This window comes from Artibeus jamaicensis, unplaced genomic scaffold (genome assembly GCF_021234435.1).
Source record: "Artibeus jamaicensis isolate MK-2021 breed Jamaican fruit bat unplaced genomic scaffold, CSHL_Jam_final contig_700, whole genome shotgun sequence".
Taxonomy (NCBI): Eukaryota; Metazoa; Chordata; class Mammalia; order Chiroptera; family Phyllostomidae; genus Artibeus; species Artibeus jamaicensis.
Genome location: NW_026521930.1, coordinates 1,353,735 through 1,378,439, shown reverse-complemented (window position 1 = coordinate 1,378,439; position 24,705 = coordinate 1,353,735). Strand labels below are relative to the sequence as shown.

At 48.6% G+C, this 24,705-nt stretch overlaps 2 protein-coding genes across 2 annotated transcripts in view; one reads left to right on the top strand and one right to left on the bottom strand.

The window, feature by feature from the left end:
- Positions 1–13,957, top strand: part of ERN2 (endoplasmic reticulum to nucleus signaling 2) — an 18,725-nt gene extending 4,768 nt beyond the window's left edge. The window contains exons 5-22 of the mRNA XM_053671726.1: positions 1,066–1,138; positions 1,283–1,390; positions 1,702–1,803; positions 4,750–5,014; positions 6,171–6,249; positions 6,334–6,481; positions 6,598–6,719; positions 7,412–7,567; positions 7,812–7,971; positions 10,235–10,319; positions 10,482–10,671; positions 10,757–10,856; positions 10,934–11,133; positions 12,380–12,527; positions 12,607–12,734; positions 13,210–13,333; positions 13,417–13,484; positions 13,568–13,957. Coding sequence (XP_053527701.1) covers positions 1,066–1,138; positions 1,283–1,390; positions 1,702–1,803; positions 4,750–5,014; positions 6,171–6,249; positions 6,334–6,481; positions 6,598–6,719; positions 7,412–7,567; positions 7,812–7,971; positions 10,235–10,319; positions 10,482–10,671; positions 10,757–10,856; positions 10,934–11,133; positions 12,380–12,527; positions 12,607–12,734; positions 13,210–13,333; positions 13,417–13,484; positions 13,568–13,780 — 2,469 coding nt within the window. The 3' untranslated portion in view covers positions 13,781–13,957. The remainder of the gene's footprint in view (positions 1–1,065; positions 1,139–1,282; positions 1,391–1,701; positions 1,804–4,749; positions 5,015–6,170; positions 6,250–6,333; positions 6,482–6,597; positions 6,720–7,411; positions 7,568–7,811; positions 7,972–10,234; positions 10,320–10,481; positions 10,672–10,756; positions 10,857–10,933; positions 11,134–12,379; positions 12,528–12,606; positions 12,735–13,209; positions 13,334–13,416; positions 13,485–13,567) is intronic.
- PLK1 (polo like kinase 1) lies at positions 13,929–24,705 on the bottom strand. The gene is made up of 10 exons (XM_037158845.2): positions 24,203–24,705; positions 23,303–23,471; positions 21,905–22,049; positions 20,981–21,074; positions 19,440–19,659; positions 16,414–16,569; positions 15,270–15,347; positions 14,921–15,075; positions 14,642–14,824; positions 13,929–14,421 (listed from the first exon to the last, which is right to left on the bottom strand). Exons 1-10 carry the CDS (start codon positions 24,605–24,607, stop codon positions 14,215–14,217), a joined length of 1,812 nt encoding a protein of 603 aa, XP_037014740.1. The 5' UTR covers positions 24,608–24,705; the 3' UTR covers positions 13,929–14,214.

Sequence of the window (24,705 nt, the reverse complement as noted above, 5' to 3'; positions counted from 1 at the left end):
ATGAATGAACTTCCTTCAGCAGCTTTTCAGTTCTCCAACATCTATAATAGGTGCCCCTCAGTTTCTTTCAGGAACACTAACCACACCATAACAATTACAGGTGGTAATGACCTCCTTTATTGTTGGTCCTGTGCCCCCAGGAAACCCCAGCTCTCCTTCCCTCAGTGCTCCATGTGCCTGGGGTGCTGCCTGGCAACAGCTTTGTATGTGGAGTTTGGAGATTTTTCTATATGTGTAACTTTTCATTTTTACATAATTTCAAATATAAGAAAAAATGGAAGAATAATACAAAAATTTTTTTATTCCTTTTACCCAAGTTCATCATTTTTAACATCTTACCACATCTGCTTTTGCTCTCTCTAGGTAGATGATAAACAGATAAATAGAATGTCAAGAATATTAGATATGTATGTAAAAAATTTCTTTTTCTGCCCTGGCTGGTGTGGCTGAGTAGATTGAGAGCTGGCCTGCACCTGTGAACTGAAAGGTCACAGGTTCAATTCCCAGTCAGGGCAAATGCCTGGGTTGAAGGCCAGTTTCCAACTGGGGGCGCACTAGAGGCAACAGATCGATGTATCTCTCAAACATCAGTGTTTCTCTCCCTCTCTTTCTCCATCTCTTCTCCTCTCTCTAAAAATAAATAAAGTCTTTAAAAATTTTTCTTTTTCTGAACCATGCATTCAAGAGTGAGTTACAGACATTATACTCTTTACTCCAAAAGTGGCACTATGTATTTCTAAGCACAAGGACTTTTTCCTACATAGCCTGGGTATAAATGAATAAAATAAGGAAACTTAACATTGATGCAATAGCATTATGTAATTCACAGCCCATGTTAATTTCGTTTGGTGTTCCAATGGAGTCCTTTATTGTTTCCTAGTCCAGAATTTGAATCAGACTCACCGTAGCATTTGGTTGTCATGTGTCTTGGGATCCTTAAAACTGGAATAGTTCCCCAGCTTCTCTAAGCCTTTCTGGAAAATGGAAACAATAATTGTGCTTCATAAATAGGTTGTATGAGTTTTTCTGCTTTTACTCCTTTCTGGAACTTTTCTCTCTCCTCAGAAACTGCCATTCACCATCCCCGAGCTGGTTCATACCTCCCCATGCCGCAGCTCAGATGGTGTCTTCTACACAGGTAAACATCTCTCCATCCTGTGGTCCAGGTCCAGGAAGCAGGGACACGGCTAAAACCATGGAAGGCCAGCCTGGCACAAAATGGACAGGCTGCACACCTTCTCCCAAGCTGTCTTGAGGCCTGACACACATTCCACCTCCACAGGCCGAAAGCAGGATGCCTGGTTCGTGGTGGACCCTGAGTCAGGGGAGACACAGGTGACACTAACCACAGAGGCCCTTTCTACTCCCCGCCTCTACATCGGCCGCACGCGTGAGTTGGGCCCCGGTTCTGGGTGGCCCCCTCTTTTGCTGTGCCCAGGCCCAGCAATTGTTCTTCAAGATGAATTGGGCCAGTCTGTCAATTTGTCAGCCAACAAACATTTCATTGAGCACTGAACAAAGACCAGAGGATAGAGCAGTAGCCAGAATAGGCCTGGTTTCTGCCCTTGTGATACACTCACAGACTCTACCCCAGGCTGGGTGCTCAGAACCCCACCTCCATAAAATGACACCCTCTGAGTTGGGGGATGGGAGGAGTGTCATGCAGGCCTGTGTGGTAACCTTGCCTCTGGGCATCCTTAGAGTACACGGTCACCATGCATGACCCCCGGGCCCCTGACCTTCACTGGAATACCACCTACCGTTGCTACTCGGCACCCCCCATGGACATCTCCCCTGGAAAATGTGAGTGCCACCTTTCTCTGGCCCCATCTTGGAGCAACATCCTCAATTCAGGGAACCCTATGTGGTATCCATGACCAAGCCCCACTACATTCTGACCTATTTGACCTCCTCTGGGTTCCCACATGAATAATACACCTTTGATGGATGACCCTAAATGACTCTCCTCAAATGACCCCCCTCAATACTCAGCATGACCCTCCTATACCCTGAGCAGCCCTAACATCCTCACTCCTTCACACTCCAAGTGAGCCCAGCCAGGTCACCCTGGGTGACTCCTTATATCCTGGGTGTCCCCAGGCAATCCACACACATCCGGACATTCCCCTTATGTCCTAACTGAGCCCTAATGTTGAGTGACCCTTGACAGATAATCCTAAGTGACCTTTCCCCAGACGACACTGACCACGTTCTGGATATCATGACTATTCTAGCAGACTTCCTGAGTGACCTCACAGGGGTCCCTAGGCAACCCCTGGTACATTGACTCTGTCACTTCACAGGACACATCACAAGCAACAGTCTCAGGGCCTCTGACTGACCTCTTTCTTTTTTTTTTTTTTTTATTTTATTTTGAATTGTTTATGCTGTTACAGTTGTTCTATTCCCCCCTTCATTCCCCTCCACCCTGCCCCCCCGACCCCCCCGATTACCCCCCCTTTAGCTTATGTCCATGTGTCTCAAGTCCTTTAGGTTCTGTATTTCCCATACTATTCTTCCCCCCCCATCTATTTTCTATCTACTGTCTATGCTACTTGTTTTCTGTACCTTCTCCCCGTCTTCACTCCCACTCCCCTGTTGCTAACCCTACTTGAGCTCTTTCATTTCTATGTTTCCACTCCTGATCTAGCTGTCCTTTTAGTTTGCTTTCGTTTTAGGTGTGGTTGTTGATAACTGTGAGCTTGTTGTCCTTTCACTGTTCATGTTTCTTTAACTTCTTTTTCTTAGATAAGTCCCTTTAACATTTCATATAATAAGGGCTTGGTGATGATGAACTCCTTGAATTTGGTCTTATCTGAGAAGCACCTTATCTGACCTTCCGTTCTAAATGAAAGTTTTGCTGGGTAGAGCAATCTTGGTTGTAGGTCTTTAGTTTTCATGACTTGGAATATTTCTTTCCCTTCCAGCCCCTTCTTGCCTGTAAGGTCTCTTTTGAGAAATCTGCTGATAGCCTGATGGGGACTCCTTTGTAGGTGATTGTCCCCCTTAGCTCTTTGCTGCTTCCAGGATTCTCTCCTTCGTTTTAATTTTGGCTAATGTAATTATGATATGCCTTGGTGTGTTCCTTCTTGAGTCCAACTTTTTTGGTACTCTCTGGGCTTCTTGGATTTCTTGGAAGTCTGTTCCCTTTGCCAGATTGGGGAAATTTTCTTTTATTATTTGTTCAAATAATTTTTCCACTGGTGGTTGTGTCTTTCCCCCTTCTGGTACCCCCTATAATTCGGATATTGGAGCGTTTATAGATGTCCTGGAAGTTCCTAAGCTTCTCCTCATTTTTCTGAATTCTTATTTCTTCATTCCTTTCTGATTGATCATTTTTTTTCTTCCTTCTGGTTTACTCCATTGAGTTGAGTCCCAGTTTTTTTTTCATCTCTATGGGTTTCCTGTGGAATTCCATTCATTTCCCTTAATTTAGCCTTCATATGTTTCTCTAATTTGTGGCTATAGTCCACCAGATCTGTGAGGAAGCTGACGACCAGTGTTTTAAACTGTGCGTCTGAGAGATTTGCTATTTCTTCGTCACTTAGATTTATCTCCGGGACTTTGAGGTCCCCCTGCGACATTTTTGGTCTGTTCTGGCCCTTTAAGTAGAGAAGCGGCGCCTTGGAGTCCCAGGTCGCTTGGTTGTGACGCTGTATGGGGGGCGTGGTCAGAGCGGGGGGGGGGAAGGCGCCGCCGCCGGTCCCCCCTCACTCCCCTCACCCGCGCGTGTAACCGGGCACCCACAGTCAACTCGCTGCCACTGCCTCCCCACTGACTCCTCCGTAGTCACTCACCCGGTGGGCTGCTCACTAGGTCCAATCCTGGGTTTGGAACCCGTGCGTCTGGATTCGCGCGTTTGGGTTCCGCGCCCGCGCCCGGGTCGAACAAGTTCTCCTTTGTAACTCCCTCAACCCGCCGCCGCCGTTTTGCCTCTCCGGCTGGGCCGGAGAATTTGCTGTTTGCGGACTTCCGAAAAGTCGCGCGTCTGGGTCCCGCGCCCGCGCCCGGGTCGAACGAGTTCTCCTTTGTAACTCCTCCACCCGCCGGCCGCCGGTTTGCCTCTTACCGGCCGGGCCGGAGAATTTGCTGCTTGCGGCTTCCGAAAAGTCGCGCGTCTGGGTCCCGCGCCCGCGCCCGGGTCGAACGAGTTCTCCTTTGTAACTCCTCAACCCGCCGCCGCCGCCGGTTTGCCTCTTACCGGCCGGGCCGGAGAATTTGTTGTTTGCGGACTTCCGAAAAGTTCAGTTTTCCGTGTTCTGGTTGTGTTTTCTGATGCTAATATTTAGTTGTCCTTAAACTTGGTTGTGAGAGGAGGCAGGCACATCCACCTTAATCCTCCATCTTGGCGAAGTCGTGACCTCTTTCACATGCTAAATGATACCCAAGTGACCCACAGGCCTACAGGCCATCCTGATTGCCCATCATAAGTCATCAGTCTGAGCCTAAGTGACTGCCTGCTCCACATCCTAACTGGTCTCTCTCAAGTAACATGTGACTCACCTTCAGATGACCCTGATTGACCCCTACATTCTACAGAGCTCCCAGTTGACTCTGACGGGTCTAAGCCCCAGAGAACTTTGACTGACCTTCCCATGTCCTTCAACCCTCCAGGTGATCTCACCTGAACTGCACACACTGGAGTAGCCCTCCTGATGACCCACTCTCAGAGCAGTTCCCCCACCCCAAGATAAGGTACCTAACATCAGAGCTCCCTGATCACATCTCCCCAGCCATCTTTCTTGGCAGACATGAGCCACCTGGCATCCTGTGGGATGGGCCTGCTGCTAACTGTGGACCCAGAAAGTGGGGTGGTGTTGTGGACACAGGACCTGGGTGTACCTGTGATGGGCATCTACACCTGGCACCAGGATGGCCTGCGCCAGCTACCCCATCTCACACTGGCTCGAGACACCCTGCACTTCCTTGTCCTCCGTTGGGGCCACATCCGACTACCTGCTGCAGGTTCCCAGAACACAGCCACCCACTTCTCTGTCTCGGACATCCAACTGCTGTAGGTACCTATGCCTGGGGACTGGGGAGGACCCCTGGAAGTGTTGTAGCCCATGCCCAATTGGCAATGGGATGTCTGAGCCTGACATAACAGTAGAGTTGAGCCAGGGGTAAAAATATCTCAAAATATCAACCAAACTTGTTGATAAATAACCAGTGCCCTGCACCACTCCTTGTGTGCTCCAGGACCTCCTAGGTAACTCCACTGACAGGGTAAAATGTGCCTTGGAGGTTGTCTCCAGGTCTCCACTCCAGTGCTACAGCTGGCACCTGTTTTGCTTGGTAGGTGCTGTGCCTTCTTGATTGTTAAAGACTGTCACCCTGCCTTATAGCACTAAAAACCTTTGAGTCCCCATCTTGGGGAGCCAAGTGATAGACTGGGAAAGTCAGGGATTTGGCACTCATTCAATTTGTTCTGCAAATATTAATTGTATCACTCTGTATCAGCTATTTGTTAAGCTCTGGGAGTACAGTAATACAGCCAGCATTCCTACCCATGGAAATCTCAGTGTCTAGTAGAGGAGATAGGTGTGTAAAGAGGCCATTATGATATTATAAAGGATACCAGAAAAACAGGTTTGCCAGGGGAATGTATAGGAAAAGTACCTAAGTTGAGACTGGTGGCAGGAGGCAGTCAAGGAATGCTTCCTGGAGGAAGGGACATCCAAGTTAAAACCTAAGGGATAAATAAGAAATGAAAGAAAGAGAGAGAGCACTTCAAAACAACAAACACTTATTATCTTTCAAGATTCCGAGGGTCAGCTGGGTGGTTTTCTGGTCTGGAAGGCCTTAGTTAATATGTGTAAGTCGGCTGGTGGCTTGGCTGAGCCTGCATGATCTAGGGTGGGCTCACTCACATGTCTCATAGTTGGTGAACAATTTAGCTTAGAAAGTGTCAGATAATGTCTTTCATGCCCCAGCAGGCTGGCCTGGTTTTCTCCCCATGGTGGTCTTGGTTCCAAAGAACAATATGAGAGGACAAGTCTCTTCTCAAGCCTCTCCTTGTGTCATACTTACTATTGTCTCATTGTCCAAAGCAAGTCAGATGGCCAAGACCAGAAGTGATGTGGGAGGGGACGACACATGAGGAGTGCAGTAGTAACCGAAACCACCCACCACCATTACTCATCTCTCTCCCCTTACCTTCCCCCCACTAGGATGACGCTGTATATAGGGAAGGATGAAGCTGGCTTCTATGTTTCCAAAGCACTGGTTCACACAGGGGTGGCCCTAGTGGTGAGAGGGGCGTCTCTGAGTGGGCAGAAAGAGGGGATGGAGCAGGAGCACCCCCCTCACTCATGACTCCATCTTCTGCTACAGCCTCGTGGACTGACTCTGGCCTCCAGGGATGGCCCCACCACAGATGAGGTGACACTCCAAATCTCAGGAGAGCGAGAGGGCTCACCTAGCACAGCTGTCAGATACCCCTCAGGCAGTGTGGCCCTCCCTATCCAGTGGTTGCTTATTGGTGAGATTCCCTAGCTCAAATTTGGCATAGATGAAGATGAAAGACCTGTGATCCTGGCTTCTGAGCTGGAAGGCTGAAGTCACCTTCAGTACACTGACTTTTTCACTGTCCCTTAGGACACCATGAGCCACCCCCAGTCCTGCACACCACCATGCTGAGAGTCCATCCCACCCCAGGGAGTGGAACTACTGAAACCAAACCCTCCAAGAGCATACAGTCTCCGGCCCTCTTGTTGGAGGTCAGTGCTGAAAGGTCAGAGAGCTTAGAGGAGACTAGGCCAGAGGTTGGGCAGCCACTAGACATTTTCCTTGCGCTTCTAGCAATAATATTTGAGGTGGGTTGATTGGCCCCACACAATTTCCCAGAATAAAAGCACTTGTTAGAAGGGTCAAAAGTTATTGGCCATCTAAATTGTGAAACATGGGTCACGGTTTTCTTTACTCTTTTTCAGTGTCAGAGTTACATAGAGTCTATCAATTGAGAAATCAAAACAGAAAAACTACAAAAGTTTTTCCCCTTGAAAAGGGTTGGACAAGAATCAGTAGTAGTTCAAGGTTAGAAGGAATAGACACACCTTGGAGCAATAATTCTCAAATCTGGCTGCTTACTAGAATCACCTGGATGCCCACCCCCACCCCCACTGAATTAAAAACTTCTGGAGGTGGATATCTTCATTTTTGGTAATCCCCCCCCCAAGTATTTGTATTTTTTTAGTGACACCCCAGGAGATGCTGGTCATCAGGTAGGTTTGGAAGCCCAGTCTCCTGCAGCACCACGATACTTCAGCACCACGGAGAGAGCCCTGTCCCCCACCACAAGGACGGTTCACTCACTGCCCCTTGTGCTAAACCCGGCCCTGTACTGGTTGATGAAGGGTTAGGGGTTCTCAGTGAGAGGGGTTGTAAAGAGTGAAAGCCCCTTTGTCCCCAGCTCCTGAGCCTGAGTCAGGAGGAACCTTGGGACCTGGAGCTGCACCCTGAAGAGAAAACTTCACACTCGGATCCAGGACCAGGACCCCAAGACCTGCTGGCAGCCAGCCTCACTGCGGTCCTCCTAGGAGGGTGTATTCTCTTCTTGATGAGGCAGGTAAGCCCACCACCTCAACCTCAGGTCTGTCTCAGGGTATCCTAGGGACAACTCTGCCCCTCCTCTTCAAGAACACTCAGCAACTGTCTCACCCAGCTCTGATTCTGCCCCCTGCCTTCTGCCCAGCAGCTCCCCAAGCCCCTGTTACTGTACTTTGTATGTTCATGGTCTAGTGCAGACTGTCTCAGACACAGCTGCTGGGCCCACCAAAGGGCAGAGCCTGCCCAGGGCTCAACTCCTGCAGGCCCTTGTGTTCCAGCAGCAGCAGCAGGCTCCCCTGGCACCTGCAGGACCTCCTGCCATCTCACAGGATGCTCTTTCCCAGCTCTCGGGGACCACCCCACAGGACCAGAAGAGGCTGCAAAGCCCCTCTGAGAAAACCCAGCCACCTGAAGACCCTGAAGGTGAGCTTAAGTAAACAGAAAAGGGCATTGTCAGGGACAGAGAAAAGAGCTGGTTTAGCTTTAAAGGCAGTTTATTAGAAGCCACTAGTGGGGTAGCTAAGCCTAAATGAATTAATAAGAGGGTATTTCGAATAGTGCCTGCGATGTAGTTAAGCACTCTAGACATGTCTGCCATCTTTTTTAATCATTGTCATTATTTTCAAAGACTGTACATGTAGATAGAATTGAGTGTAAATCTAACACCTCTATCTGTTAACTTTCACGAATTGCCTAACTCCTCTGAGCCTTGGTATTTTTATCTATCACATGGAAGTAATAACACCCACCTCATTACATCACATCACTGGGAGAGGTCACCACCACCATCATTTATTAATCATACTGAGGTGATGGAATGTGTGCTAAAATAATATCATATTTGGTAACACTAATAATAAATTATCTAGGAACCATTTGGTACCTTCCTCTCTTTAGGGCTTTTAATTTTTTTAATATTCTTCTTTTTTTCTCAATTTACTTTTGTGGGATACCCCTCAGGGCCTTCCTCATGCTTTCATTAGTCTGCTTCTTCTACTAATCGAAGCTTTTTATTCTGCTTTTTTGGCTCTGGGCTGGGTTGTCCTTCAGTCCTTTGCATAAGCTGCTGCTGCCACCTCCTGGTCACTGCTCAAACCACAACCTCGTGCCTTAAAGCCTTAACTAAGGTTGAAGTTCACCCCATATGTAGCTCGGGGATCTAGTGCTTTTCCCAACTTTCACCTTTGGGTTCACCTTTCCTCTAAGGAAAGGGAACAAATCCCCTTCCTCAGGGGTCAGTTCTCCTCGAAAGTTCCCACCACAGAGTCCTCTCCACCGAGCCTTGAGTGTTGCAGTTCCTGTCACTTTACTGGCTCTGGGTAGGTTTCACTGCACCCTGAAACCCTCATCTCCTTGGACCTGCTGACTCAAGCAGAGTCTTTCCCAGACAACCCAGGTGATTCTCATCAAATGGCCCTGCAGTTCCTCCTTGCCATCTTCCTTCTCTCACAACTGTCACTCACCCCACAGCCCATAAGACCCCAGTCATTGAAAAGATGTTAGTTCCTTCCACAGATGTCTCCTCAGTTACCTTATGAGTCAGTATTACTAATAATCCTTGGAGGAGGAGAAAAGAGGATGTTGAAATCCAGCTCTGGCTTAGCCAGGACACCTTGTTATCAAGGTGCTTATTTTTGCTTACTCACCAGAAAAAAATTAAGTGATATTGGTGCTTCAGGACAAGAACCCAAGAAAATAAAACACCCAGATGCAGCCTGGTGCCTCCATTATGACTCTGTGGTACCAGTCTCTAGATAATACTGGATTTCCTATGTTATTATTTTTTTAATATTTTATTTATTTATTTTTAAAGAGAGCAGAAAGGAGGGAGAAAGACAGGGAGAGACTGAGAAACATTGATTGCCTCTCACACGCCCCCAACTGGGGACCTAGCCTACAACCCAGGCCAGGAATCAAATCAGCAACTTTTCAATTTGCAAGCCAACGCTCAATCCACTGAGCCACACCAGCCAGGGCCTCTGTTAATATATATTTTTTAACTTATTCTTTCACTTCCTTTGTTTAAGTGCTGATAAACTCTTAACTTTGGTGTTTTCATGACCTCTAGGCAAAGCCCAGAGAGGACAGGCAGTTGTTGGGTGGCATGAGAGAGGCCGTGAGAGTGAGGTCACACAGGGAGCTGTGTGAACACAGAGGAAGGCACATAGCTCAGACGTGGGGAAATAGTAAACGTCCTTGAAGCAATGGCTAAGCGCTGGTCCCAAGGATCAGAAGTAATTACCCAAGCGAGCTGGGGGTAGAGCAGCAGGAGTATCCAGGGGGCGCCAACACCACAAGCAATGGTTCAGAGGTGAGAGAAGGCAGGGTGTACATTCTAGAAGCTGAAAGAAGTGTTGCGAACTCATGCCCACGTGTAGGCCAGCTGGATAAAGAAGTGAAGCTGCCATGTAGAAGAGAGAATAGGAAATAGCTGGGACTGTAGCGAACTGGAGATTAGGTGCCTTGTCTAAACTGCTTTACAGATGAGGAAACCAAGCAAGGTCACAGCAGTTAAGTACATGCCCAAGTATACACACAGAGTAAGTGGGAGCACCAGGCATTGGACCCAGGCAGTCTGGCACCAGGATGGGCAGGGAAGGAGGGAAGTCTGAAGCAAGGGGAAGGCAGGGTGGGTCTGGACTGGGCAGTGGTGGCTTCCTGACACCTCACCCTCCTCTCCCCCTAGCCGAGCAGCTCACTGTGGTGGGGAAGATCTCCTTTAACCCCAAGGATGTGCTGGGCCGAGGGGCAGGCGGAACTTTCGTTTTCCGGTGAGTGGCAGCCAGGAACCAGGCTAGAGATGTGGCCCTCACAGCTCTTTCAGTACTGTCCCTTGGAAAGCTGTTATCCCAAGGGTCCCCCAGAAGAGTGAGTGCCAGTCCTAAGCTTTCCTTTATCCGCCTTATCTGAACCTCCATTCTCCCACCTTCCAGGGGACAGTTTGAGGGACGGGCAGTGGCTGTCAAGCGACTCCTTCGTGAATGCTTTGGCCTGGTCCGGCGAGAGGTCCAGCTGCTGCAAGAGTCAGACAGGCACCCCAATGTGCTCCGCTACTTCTGCACAGAGCAGGGACCCCAGTTCTACTATATTGCCTTGGAGCTCTGCCCTGCCTCCTTGCAGGAGGTGAGGCTGGAGTGCAGGGAGGTGTGGATAGATGGTCTGGAGGTCCTTGGCTACAAAGTGACTTTTGTCCCTCACTGCTCCTCAGTATGTGGAAAGCCCAGAACTGGATCACTGGGGCCTGGAGCCTGAGACAGCACTGCAGCACCTCATGTCTGGCCTGGCCCACCTGCATTCCTTACACATAGGTACCCACCCACCTCCCATTCCCCACTGCTGCCCTGCCTTCCTTACCTCCTCTCTCAGATGCCTTCCGCTGCCACAGTGCACCGGGACCTGAAGCCAGCCAATGTGCTCATCACGGGGCTTGACAGCCAGGGCCGAGGCAGGGTGGTTCTCTCCGACTTTGGCCTCTGCAAGAAGCTGCCACCTGGCCACTGTAGCTTCAGCCTGCGCTCAGGCGTCCCCGGCACAGAGGGCTGGATAGCACCTGAGCTCCTTCACCTCCTACCCCCAGCCAGCCCTGTGAGTTGTCCTGTTGCCCTGGCCCAGCGCCTTTTATGCCCAGGGCCCATATCACCGCTGTGTGAGCGTGAACCTGTTTCTTCCTCTAGAAAGTGGGATAATTAATCCTTTCTTACTTAGAGCAGTGGCTCTCAACCAGGGACTATTTTACCACCTAAGGGGCACTAGATAACGTCTAGAGATATTTTTGGTAACCACACTTGGAGGTTGGGGGGGGGGCAGTTGTTACCAGCATCTGGTGGATAGAGACCAATGATACTGCTAAAAATACCCCGTGACTATCTCTCTGTAACAAAATATGATCAGGCCCAAAGTGTCAATAGTGCTGAGGTTCAGAAACTCTGAGCTATGATGATTTTAACTCTTCACTGTGCTGCAGAATCACTGGAGAACCTAAAAAAAATCAGCTGCCCAGGCCCCACATTCAGTGATTACAACCTGATTAGCTGGGGTAAGGCCTCAGGGTTTTCAGGTATAGCCAGGGTGGAGAACCACTGAGGTCGATGGTCTGGGAAGCATCCAATGAGCTAATATAGTTGAAGCACAGAGCAGTGTCTAAACCCAGAGACATTTGAGTTTGAGGCCCTAGGAGTACAGATTATTGAGCCATCAATGTGTGTGTAGAAGTTGTACTCATGGGCATGGATGACAATAGCACAAAAGGACAGTCACTAAGCAAAGCCACCCCCACCCCTCAGAGAAAGCTAGAAGTGACAACCTGGAGGCCCAAGGACCACAGGCACTGTTAGGAGCCTGTACAGGTTCTTTTCATTTTTAATTAGTGGCCAATTTTTAACTTTTGGGAAATTGCACTTAAATATCTGGGTTTCTGGATCGTCTTGGGAAATGAAAGCTCTAACACCCCGAGAGAGTGCCTTGAAGGCAACCAGCCAGAGCTCACTCCCAGCTGCTGCCTGTGGACAGAGCCATGCCAGATCACAGAGCCCTTTCCACTGCCTCATTGCCTCACTCCTGGCCAGCTTCACTCAGTGATGTTACCTGCTAGATCTGGAGGAGGAATGACTCTTGGAAACCTGAACTAGAAGCTCAGTAGGGACAAAGATTTTGGATGAAAACCATGGACCCTTTTCAGTGATGCAGGGGAAGGGGATTTAGGGCCAAGGAGATGCCTCCTGTCAGGAAGCACCTCCAAGTTCTACTCTGAACCAAACTGCCCATGGAGAATTCAGCCAGGCAGGCTTCCTGGAGGCAGACTTCCTCCTTATGCTCTTTTCTCTGGCCCCAGACCAGTGCAGTGGACATCTTCTCTGCAGGCTGCGTATTCTATTATGTGCTTTCCGGAGGCAGCCACCCCTTTGGAGAGAGTCTTTATCGCCAAGCAAACATCCTTGCAGGGGCTGCCCGTCTGGCTCACCTGGAGGAAGAGGCCCATGGTGAGGGGACCTAGCGCAACAAAGGGAGGAAGCAGGCCATGAGTCTGGGCAGTCTGAAGCCATCCCCTTTTTCCTGCAGACAAGGTGGTTGCCAGGAGCCTGGTTGAGGCCATGTTGAGCCCACAGCCCCAGGGACGCCCCTCTGCTCACCAGGTGTTGGCCCACCCCTTCTTTTGGAACAGAGCCAAGCAGCTCCAGTTCTTCCAGGTTAGGGGAAATCTTGGGAATGGGCTCAGAAAGTCCTAAGTTTAGATCCCAAGTAACAAGAAGGGGAAGCCAGATTGGCTGGGGGAAAAGGGAGTTGTCTACCTGCACCCACTAGTCTGGCTCCTTATCTAAACCAATATGGACCCCAAACTCCTGAACACTGCCATTTTGGCCCTCCAGTGTACACACCACCACCTTCCCAGGCCCAGCTGCCCCTTTGGGTGAGAACACACCACTGCTTTCACCCCTAGTTGTCACTTGTGCTGTACCTGTGCCCAGAGAGCCCATTCTAATTTGTATGACCTTGAGCAAGGGACTCTACCTGAGCCTGCTTGCTCATCTGTAAAATGGAGAATAGTATTTACCTCATGGGTCAGGGAAGACCTGGTGGGATAACATGGGAGGGAGGGAGGACTCCCAGCCTTGTGACCTCTGGAACTGGTCACAGGCTCAGGAGCTCTATGGGGGGTCCTAGGATGTCAGTGACTGGCTGGAGAAGGAGTCTGAACAGGGACCCCTGGTGATGGCACTGGAGGCAGGAAGCTCCATCGTGGTCCGGGGCAACTGGCACAAGCACATCTCGGCGCCACTGCAGTCAGGTAGAGGCCAGACACTGGGTGGGCCAGGAAGGCCAAGGGAAGTCCAGAGGGGACAGCTTTGCCCATGATTTTCCCGCCCACAGATCTGAGAAGGTTCCGGTCGTATAAGGGGACTTCGGTGAGAGACCTGCTTCGTGCTATGAGGAACAAGGTGTGTTCTAGGGCTCAGGTGGGGTCTAGCTCTTGGCAAGGACTGGTCACTGCTGAGCCAGGGCTGTACTCTAATCCCTCCAGAAGTACCACTACAGGGAGCTCCCGAGTGAGGTCCGGCAGGCCCTAGGCAACGTCCCTGACAGCTTCGTTCAGTACTTCACAGACCGATTCCCACAGCTGCTTCTCCACACACACCATACCATGAGGAGCTGCGCGTCCGAGAGCCTCTTCTTGCCCTACTATCCACTGGCCTCAGGGGCCAGGCAGCCATGCCCAGAGGCAGCTGGGAGCTAAGGCCGGCCAGCCCAGGAGCTAGGCCTGGGGCTGAGGCTGGCCTTAGCATCAGACAATACCTGCAGAGACTTGGCAGCCTTGGGAACATAATGGAGCAAAGACATGCTGAGAGCCCAGATGCCAGGCACCCCTTGGAATACAAGAAAAATAAATTCTCATGTGTTTAATGTATATAAAGGCAAGGAAAAAACAGTCCTGAATCCAACAGCAATATTCTGTACATACGGCAGGGTTGAGAAGGAAGGGAAGGGGCCACAGAACCCACACTTGAACATGTACAAAAATAACTTACACAGCAGCCCCCAACTGCTATGGCTCTCTCCACAGCCACCAGGGTTGGGAGCACACTATAAAAACCAGCACTGTGGGAGCTAACCACAACAAGCCAAGGTGCTGGTAGGGGGGAAAGGGTCACCAGTCCAGAGGGGACAGGCCTACGAGGAGGCCTTGAGGCGATTGGTGGCCGAGCGTGAGCTCAGCAGCTTGTCCACCATGGTTCGGGCATATCGGAGCCGGCTGGCCAGCTCCTTGGAACAGCCATATTCCTCCAGGAGGCTCAGGCGATATGTGCGAAAGTCCCGCTTCTCATTAATGTAAGTCACAGCAGCCATCAGTGGGCACAGGATGAGTTTTGTGTGGTCCTACGAAGGAAGGAAGGGGATGGGCAGACAGAGGATAATTGGTGGATTAAAGATGTAGGTGCTGGTGTAAGGAAGTATAAGAAAGACAGCCCAGCTGGTTGAGGGGCCTCACTCCACTCTGTTCCTGCCACCAAGAATAGGTCCCATACCTCCCACTCCCATCCAACTCTGTGAGCTCAATGATGGGTGCACATCCCCAACCTTCCCTGCCCCGGCTCACCTGGAAGAAGTTGATCTGCACAGAGCCATTACTAAGGTGCAAGATGATGGCACTGCGGGTGCGAAACCAGGTACGTAGGTAGGGCAGCCGGGCCAGCTCATCACCCTCCCGTGGTGTGATATTGGCTCCCGCCTTCAGCAAGTGTTCGCTCATGTAGTTTCGGAAATACTTAAGGAGGGTGATCTAGATGGAGAGTCAGGAGTCCAGAGTTAGAGGCCAACCCCTGGCACACCACCCACTCCCAGCAGCACCAGCCCACACGAGCCAGCCAGCACTCGCCTTCTTTATCAAGGAGTGGGGATGGGAATTCACAGTGAGGTAGGACTCTGTGCCGTCACGCTCTATGTACTGCAGGCTATCACCGTCATTGTAGAGGATAAGGCGTGTTGAGTCATTGAAGAGCACCCCTACACTGTTGTCACACAGTTGATATCCTGGTGGTAGTGGGGGGAGACCTCAGAAAGGGGAGCAGGGAGCAAGGGGACACCGGGAGCTGGCACTGAGAGGTCTGGGATGGAGATAGGAGAGCTGAGAGAGGACTTTACAGCCAAAGAAGGCAAAAGCCTGTAATAAGTCGAGGAATCACGGGCTGTCCCTGGGCCAACCACCCAGTCTGGAAGAAACCTACCAAGGCCATACTTGTCCGAATAGTCCACCCACTTGCTGACCCAGAAGATGGGGATGCAGGCAGGATCCTCAGCCTCCTCTGGGATGGAAACAGACAGAAGACTGGTCAGAACCAGTCTCTTCACCTCAGGTGGTCCACACCAGAAGGCTTGCTGGACGTCCCACCTGGGCTCAGTCAGGCAAGAGGCCTGGGGCCACACAGAACAAAGCAAGGCCTCTGCTGCCAACAAGCTCAGACAAGCAGCAGGACATACATGTAAGCAAGTTATAGTGCAGAGCACCAAGTTCTACTCATTCATTTAACTGATCCATTTAATCAAAGGCCTACTGTGTGCTGGACACTGTCACACGTACAGTGAGCAATGACCAAAACTCAACCTTCATGAAGTTTGCATTCTAGTCACAGGGACAGAGGCTAATCAAAATAAATAGAGCAAAATAAGTTGCTTCCATCATGGGGAGAGTCAATGGCTGAAAGATTATCCAGCTTTCCAGTTATGAGTGATTAAAAAAATTGTAAGAAAAAATACAATTCCACATACATCAAAATGTTAATAAGCACAGTAACAGCAATAATCCCTTCTTTTAAACACAGAAAACCAACATGGAAACTTTGGAATACATCAGGTGAGAGGTGTTATAGATAATATAAAGCAGGTATGGGGATGGCAAGTGCTAGGAGCAGGGACAGGAAATGCTGGTGAGGGGGACCATCAGAGCAGACATTTGAAAAAGGAGAGTCTGAGCCATGCACCTTCATGGTATCTGCAGGAAGAACATTCCAGAAGAGACTGGGCAAGCAAAGCCCTGAGGCTAAGCATGTCCTGCTCTATTTTTTCAATGGTCTAGAAGGCTAACTCAGGAATTCTCTGAATAGAAGAGACATGTGTAAACATGGACCGAGGTAGTACAGAGAGGCGCTGGGAGATGAGGCACTTGTGGAGATAGAACAGATGAGTCAGAAATTGGAAGGAGCCTGAGCCTTGGGCTAACTCATTGGGATTTTAATCTACAGAAATGGGGGAACTAGACGTATTATGGGGTCAGAAGCCTGGACAAGCCACTACACTCTGCTGGCTGAGACCTCCCTGCCCCCCTAGAGATGCCTCAGGCAACCTCCCACCCCAGGCTACTGCAGTGCCCACCTTGCCTCACCAGCCCCCGATCTGAGGGCTTAGAGGCATTGACGCTGTGCAGTTGCTGTAGCAAGTCACCAAGGTGGCAGTCCACTGCCTCACTGGCCTCTCGGACTGCTGGTTCCTCTTTTTCTCGGGGCTGCTCAGGCATGGGGTTCTCTGTGCCTAGGAGAAGATAAGAAATAGTCATTGGCTGGGCGAAAAACTGGCAGGTTGGGAGAGGCACAGGACACCCTGCCACAGCTAGTACTCTCCCCAGAAAAAAATCTTTTAACTGCTATTGCTTTAGGTAGACTGAGTCAGTGCCAGGTTATTATAGTTCATACTCTAAGGACAGGCACATAGTATCCACTGGCACCTCCAGGTCCAGGTCAAACCCTTTAGCACAGCTCCACAGCCACATACACAATTCTGGAAACTCAGAATTAAAAGTACCTTCAACACCCAGGAAAACAGGAGAGTCAGTAAACTGCAGACCAGCAAGATGAATTAAGCAGGCATTAATAAAAATGTAAGCGATTTCTCACCCTGAAATTTGCTTTACATACTTATATATGACCAAAAAAGTCTGAAGAAAAACACGCTAACACTTTAACATGGGTTATATTTGAGTGGTAGAAGCATGATTTTGTCTTTATGCTTATATGTTTAATTCTTTCCCCACTAATATGTGCTCATTCTCCTTGTGTAGTAACAAAGTCTTCTCTAAAATATTTAAAGATCAGAGTTTTCAATTTTAAAAAACTATGCTGTGATAAGGACTTAAATGTAAAGTAACATTTAGAATTTGCTTTTAAAACTCTAGCCAAAAAAGAGATGAGGTGGAATAAATAAAAATATAAGCAAATAACTACTGAAAATGGATGATATACATGAAGGTTCATCATACAGTTCTCTGTACTTTTTTCTTTTTGAAGATTTTATTTACTTATTTATAGAGAGAGGGAAAGGGAAGGAGAAAGAGGGAGAGAAACATCAATATGTGGTTGCATCTCAAGCGCCCCAGTAGGGGACCTGGCCCACAACCCAGGCAGGTGGCCTGACTGGGAATCAGAATGGCGATCCTTTGGTTCACAGGCTGGCACTCAACCCACTGAGCCGCACCAAGCCTTGGCCTGTACTTTTGGGTAAGTTTAAAAATTTCCAGTGGAAGAAGTTCTTAAAAAATGTTTTCTGTCCAAAAATTAAAGCCAAAAGAAAAAAAAAAAGCAATCCTTAAAATAATGCTGTTACCTGATAGCCCAAAGCACAAATATCCGAGTTCAGACTGACATAATCAAATAAATACATGGGAGAGAAGCGACAGCTCTTCCTTACAGAATTCCAATGACTAAATACAGAAGGAGCAAGGAAAGAGAAACATCACTGTCAGAATACCATGGTTAAAATCGCCACTGGCAAGATCCACCATGACTGCTAAAACCAGTGGGCAAAGTCTGAGGAGAAACACAACAGTCTCAAAGTAACTCTGGACAAGGTATGTTTTAATTACAAAGGAAAAAATAATGACTGCAGTGGGGAAGCCAATCAAACACCAACACGACCAAATGATCAAGACCGACATCACTAATAAAAGAAATGTCGATAGTTAACACCAAAAGAAAAAAAAGAAATCCTTAAAATAACAGAAGCAAATGAACTTATATATTAAATTGACATATATTGAATTGATGCTATATCCACAGAGAAAAAAGTATTTCAAGTGATTTTTTTTCACATAACTTATGTTTAGTGAAATTTATTTCAAGGACAGATAGAACTGCAAGAAAATAAAACATCATGTTGAAAAATATATGTATATTAATGTAAGTTTTTTTTTTGGGCCGGGCCCCGCCCCCCTTGTTCGCGGCCCGCACCCCCTGAGTGTCAGCCAGGGCGAAACAAGATTTTTAGCTTAAGAAAAATACAAATATAAAATCAAAGAAGTAAAAATCCTATAACTTTATATTTGAATCACACACTTAATAATTACCCAAAGAAAAGTAGTTACTTCACAGTAGAGAAAAAGATGGCTATAAACACAAGATTATATCAACATTAAATTTCCTGAAGTTGATAACTGTGCCATGTACTGATACTCTGTAAAAGAATCTTTGTTTTGGAGAAGCAGATGTTGAAGTATTAAGTTGTAAAGGACAGGATATATACAACTTACAAATAATTCAAAGAAAGAGAGGAAGGGAGAAAAGGGAATGATGAAGTGAATGTGAACAAAAATGTGAATTGTGGCCCTGGCTGGTGTGGCTCAGTGGATTGAGCACTGGCCTGTAGACTGAAGGGTTGCCAGTTCAATTCCCAGTCAGGGCACATGCCTGGGTTGCAGGCCAGGTCCCCCAGCTGGGGGGGCATGGCAACCAATCACTGTTTCTCTCACTCATGTTTCTCTCCCTCCTTTCCTGCTCTCTGAAAATAAATAAGTAAAATCTTTTTTAAAAAGTGAATTGTGGAGCTGAATGAAGTGGATATAGGAGGTTTCATCTATTCTCACACCTATTCCTAAGTTTGTAATATAACCAATTAAATAAAATGTTGAAAAGACAGGAATTGGAAATATTACCACATTTCAAGATGCACCCCCCCATATTACGTATTTCCTATTTCTGTCCTCTGAAGAAACCTAGAAACGACAATAACCTAATAAGTGGCAAGTGGTTTTATAAGATGTCCATCCTTTTAAAATCTTAATAACTTGAATCTGGTAGGTATGTAGCTGCCCTAAAGTCTCTGAATATTGGAAAATTTTTTGTATTTTCTCAATGAACCATATAAAAGTGATGTTTAGAATTTTTTGAGTAAGAATTTTTCAGGTGGGGCATTCGGTCCACTCTCCTCTTTCTGGGCCTGACAGGTCTGATTCAGCCTTGTTAAGGTCTGTCTTTCCTGACATTTTGCCATGGGAGGGTGGGGCGAGAGACTCAGGACCATGGCCTGTCCTACTACACATCTGAGCTCAGGGGCCATCTGCCCACACATCTAAAGCCTAGGCTCTTTGTGTGTGTGTGAAGGGTCTGTTGTCTACCCAAATCTTCCTTTACCTTTATTGAGGACTGAGAGAGGCTTCCGGTTGCTGGGGTCCAGGCTGCTGGAAGCAATGGAAAACCTGGGTGGAATGGTGAGGCAGGTGATAGGGAGACGGGCGGGGATATAGCCAGAGGTAAAAAACTCATCGTTGAGTAGCTCGTGGATGGTGGGACGGGCAGTGGGGTCCGTCTGAAGCATCTTCTGGATGAGGGAGGCAGCCACGGGATTGATGTGCTGGAGCAGTGAGAGAAGGGCCATAAGCAAAATGTGACAGCACCTCAAGTGCAGTGCTGTACAAGGAGCTGCAGGCCCACCCCACATGCAGCCCCCTGGTGTCAAATAGACCCCAGTCAGTCACTTTGAACAATGCCAAGTTCCCCACTATTAGCTTTGCTGAGTTGACAAGTGTCAGACTCAGTTGTAAGAATGGTTATTTCTCCTTCCTCTTCAAACTCAAGCTTGATTCGAGGCTATCTTTTCCCAGTTTGCTATTGCACAATTCAAGTTACTCTCCACTAAAGTAGCACTTATGAACACAGGCTTTGGGGTCACAGACCTGGTTTAAGCCCCAATTCTGCTCTTAATACCAGCTGTGACAAATACCTTCATCTATAAAATGGGAACATGGCACCAAGCCTTATGAGAAGACTCCATGAGATATAAACCTAGCACAAGTCAAATGCATAGTAACGGCCTAGCATTAACTCTGCACTCACTATGAGCCAGGAAAGTATCCTAAGCACGTCATATATATTCACTTATTTAGTCCTCACAAAAAACATCTAAGAGATGGAGATCTCTTTTACCACCCCTCTTTTGCAGATGAGGAAACTGAGGCACAGAGAAGTTAAATGCCTAAGAATACATACCTACTAAGTGGTACATCCAGCACCCACACCGATGCAATCTAGCTGCATTCAAGGACCCACACTCTGAATCACTCCACACTGGTCTGTCTGACAGTTAGCAACTGTCATTATGGGGTCAGGGCTCTTTGGCTGCACACAAGGCAAAAACATGAAAGCGGCCATATGCCAGGCTTGCTTTCAATGTATTTATGCTGGTTGTGGGAAAATGCACACCACTTTGGACCTACAGTGATCCATGACTGTGACTGCTTCCTGTGTGCAAGGCACAGTGTGAGCGCTGCCCTCCATTTCACAGACAGGGAACCACGGCTCAGAAGATCCAGGCCACTTGCCCAGCTACATCAAGACAGTCCACTGCCAAAGCTTAAGCAGCACTTCTACTTCTGCCTCCTACTTCCTTCCCATTTTTTTGGTATTTGTTTTTTACACATATTCTGGGTAATCTACCCAACCTTTGAAATCTAGAAACTCTCCCCCCCCCCCCCCCGGGGGGGGGAAATGCCTTTGTGCACATATGTCTGGTTCTTTATGTAGTTTCAGACATGAACTCTCTAAGGCTCTGAGGCTACCCAAGGTGTGGGGTTGACCTACCTCTGTGTCCCCAGGTTCTAGCTAGGCTCAGTAAATAGCTTTGTGGAGGAGGTGAACAAAATGTATTAAATTTAAATTTAAGTGTTTTTAGTCACCTTGGGAATATTGTATTCATTCTTCTTGATCCGTAGGTAGGTCTCTTTTAGGCAAGATGTCTCAAAAGGTGGTTTGCCCACTAACAAGGTATACCTGTAAGCACAAGGTGGGATTTGGCTCAAGGCTATCAGCCAAAACACAGATGCAGGAGTTATCATCTCAGGGCCAGAACAAAGGCCAGGAATCCTCTAGATACTCACTCTGTCCCTGAGGACACTTCCCAATCCCACTGAGCAGCCCCAGGAACCAGGACACTTGGCAGAGAGATTCCTCAACAGATTACAGGTGATGAGAACAGGATTCTTATGGGCAATTTCTAGGGCCCCAGAGGCCACCATCCAATATAGAATAAGTCAAAGTGGTGGCTAACCTGCTCCTGCAGAGGCAGCTCTGATTTACTAGTTCTGTACTTAAAGCCTGAAGTTTTCATTTGAAATATCTCCACTGAAAAGAAGTATGAAGGCCATTGCCACCACTCAGGCACTCTGCCCACCACCCAGCTCTGATGGCCTTGACCAGGACAGATGCCAGACACCACCTCCTGCCAGCTCTAACTCCCAGCCTAAGTCCTCCCACACAATGCCACTTTCTAGATCAGTTGTTCTAAAACTTTTGTGCAGAAGAATCAGCCAGGGATCTAGTTAAAATCCAGACTCTGATTCGGCAGTCTGAGTCTTAAAGTTTTGTAATTCTAACAGGTCCCTGGGTGATGATGATGTTGCTAACCTGTGGACCACACTTTGAGTAATAAGAGGCCCAGGCTCCAGGAATCCTACAGGACATACCAGTAACAAGAAAATATAGGGAAATTAGGTTGTTTTTAGGCTGGCTGTCCTCTCAAGCAGCCTTTTCATAGGCATCTGGTTAATAGGTAAGATGTCCAAAAGAGCCCCTGCAGAGGCCAGGTGGATCTTCCAACTTACATGATACAGCCAATGGACCACACATCCACCTCAAAACTGTGCCCTTTCTTGCTCAGCACCTCAGGAGCTATGTAATTAGGAGTTCCACACAGGGTCTTCTTCCGTTCCCCATCATATTCGACTTTGGTTGCCAGTCCAAAATCCCCTAGGTGAGAGGAAGAAAGAGGGGTACTCAGATGCTAGCCTCTGCTATCTGTCCATGCAGATGACTTGATTCAGGTTTGACCACTGAGAACCAGGGTTATCTGATCCCTCAAGCTCTAGTCCTTGTATGCGGCAAGGCCTACCTAGGAATCCTCCCACTCTGCTGGCCCAAGCAGGGGGCCCCTCCATGGTCCTCCTAGCTCCTCCCCTTAGACAGGAGGACTAGGTAGGCCTTAGACAGGGAATTGACAGGGGTAGAAAAACTCAGGGATTAAGCAAGTCAACTTCGAGACTGCTACAGGCAAGTTAGTGAGGTAACAGGGAAGGCTAGGGCTGTGGCAAACCAGAGGGATTTGATATGGAACAGCTGCCTTATCACCCCAAGCAAGAAGCTTCCCTGAGGGAATGCTGTCCCTGTACCACTGGAGTGTCCAATAGTTTAAAAGGAGCTCCAAATATAAAAAATGAAACTCATTTAAATTATTAAAAATATATATTTTGTAAAAAATAACAAGTGTTGGAGAGAATGTGGAAAAAGGGGAACCCTTATCCACTGCTGATGGGAATACAGACTGGTGCAGCCACTGTGGAAAACAGTATGGAGTTTCTTCAAAAAATTAATAGCGCTACCATATAGCCCAGCAATCCCTCTTCTGGGTATCTACCCCCAAAACCTGAAAATACTTATTTTTAAAGACATGTACACCTATATTCATTGCAATATTATTCACAGTACCTAAGATATAGAAACAACCTAAATGTCCTTCAACAAATAACTAAATAAAGATGTGGCACATATATAAAATGGAATGCTACTGGGCCATAAAAAAGGATGAAATACTGACATTTATGACAACATGGATGGATCTTGAAATCCATAGTAAGTATCATACTAAGTAGAATAAGTCAGATGGAAAAGGACAAGAACCACCTTATCTCACTCATATCTGGGATGCAAAACAGAAAGCAATAAACAAACAAGTTCATAGACACTGACCATAGAATGGTGGTTACCAGAGGGGAAGGGGGATAGAAGGATGAGGAGTAAAGGGGTCAAATACATGATGATGGAAGGAGACTAGAATCTGGGTAGTGAGTACACAATACACTGAAATTTGGATAAGTAATCAACAGCCAAGCCTTCTTACTCTTCTTCCTTCCTCCCCAATCTCCTTCCTGTTTCCCCTCTCCCAGTCTCCTCTTTAGTCCCACGTTTTTATTGTATTAGGAACCCCTGCAGAACCAGCATCTCACCTATTTTCACCTCCAAATCCTCATTCAGGAAGAGGTTGCCTAGCTTGAGGTCCCGGTGAATGACCCGGTTTCGGTGCAGGTACTGGCAGCCAAGGACGATCTGCCGCAGATAGTAGCGGGCCTCGGGTTCGGTCAATGCTTTCCTCCTTTTGTGCAACTCCAAGAGAGACTGGGTAGGGGGAAAAGAGAGGAAGAAGGAAAAACGAAGTAGGGAGCGAGCGGCGCTCAGCACTTAAATCCAAGGGTGAAAGCGGTATCATGTAAAAGCAGCCCAGAACTGATCCTCCGTCTCCCCTGCCCTCCCCTACCCTCCACCCCCGCCATTTTTTCTCCAGGACAATTAGGATCTGGGCTCTCCCATAAACCTGGCACTCCTGTTTTCTACCAGCTCCTTCCAAAGCCCCTGACCAGGGAGTCCTCTGTCAGCCCCACTCCCTAAGCTTAAAGTCCTCAGTATCCCATTCCCTTGTCTCTTCGCAGCACCAGATCCCTTTCCCGAGCCTCCGAAGTCTATCTCCAACTACCCTCTCCCTGACCCAACCCCAATCCGGAAGCTCCAGGTCCATGGCACCCCTTCCCCAGGACTCCACCCTTAGCAACTCCGGAAGCCCTAGCGTCCATTACCAGAGTTCTCCCCCGATCCACACCCCCCCCCGCCCCTGCCACCCTCTGTCCAACACCCAGAGTCCAGGAGCCAATTTCCCTAGCAGCAACAGGACTCAGGCTTCACTTAACCGAAATCCCCTCCCCTCACGACTCCAAGGTCTGCTCAAGTACTTTCACACCCCGAGCTCGAGGTTCCCAGCACCTCCTTTCTAGCAGCTCCGAGCCCTGGGCTCCCCTTCTCCAGCAACTCCGGGTGCGGGCGCTCCACCCCCCGCCCCGGACAACGACACTCACCCTCCGGCGGCAGAGCTCCAACACCACGAACACGAAGTCGTTGTCCTCGAAAAAGCCGTGGAAGCCTACGACATGCTGGTGGGAGAGGCTGCGGTGAATGGATATCTCCATGGACATCTTCTCCTTCTGGTGCGGCTTAAGCAGCAGCGACTTAGGCACGATCTTGCCCGCGAACACCTCCTTAGTGTCCGCGTCCGAGATCTCGAAGCACTTGGCAAACCCGCCCTTCCCCAGAAAGCGGCCCCGCAAATAGCGCCGCCGACTGCGTGGGTCCACTAGGACATCCGGGATCTCTTTCCCCGGCGGCGCCGCCGGGGACCCCGGAGCTGCAGCGCCTGGACCCCCGGCTTTCCCTGGGTCGGCTGGTGCCCGCGCCAGCTTCCCTACTGTAGCTGCCGTGCTCATGGTCCCGGAGTCGCTCAGTGGCCCTCCAGAGTCTGGGCAGAGGCTTGACACAGCTCAGCTCCACCTCGATTTCAAACGCAGCGCCGGGAACGTTACAA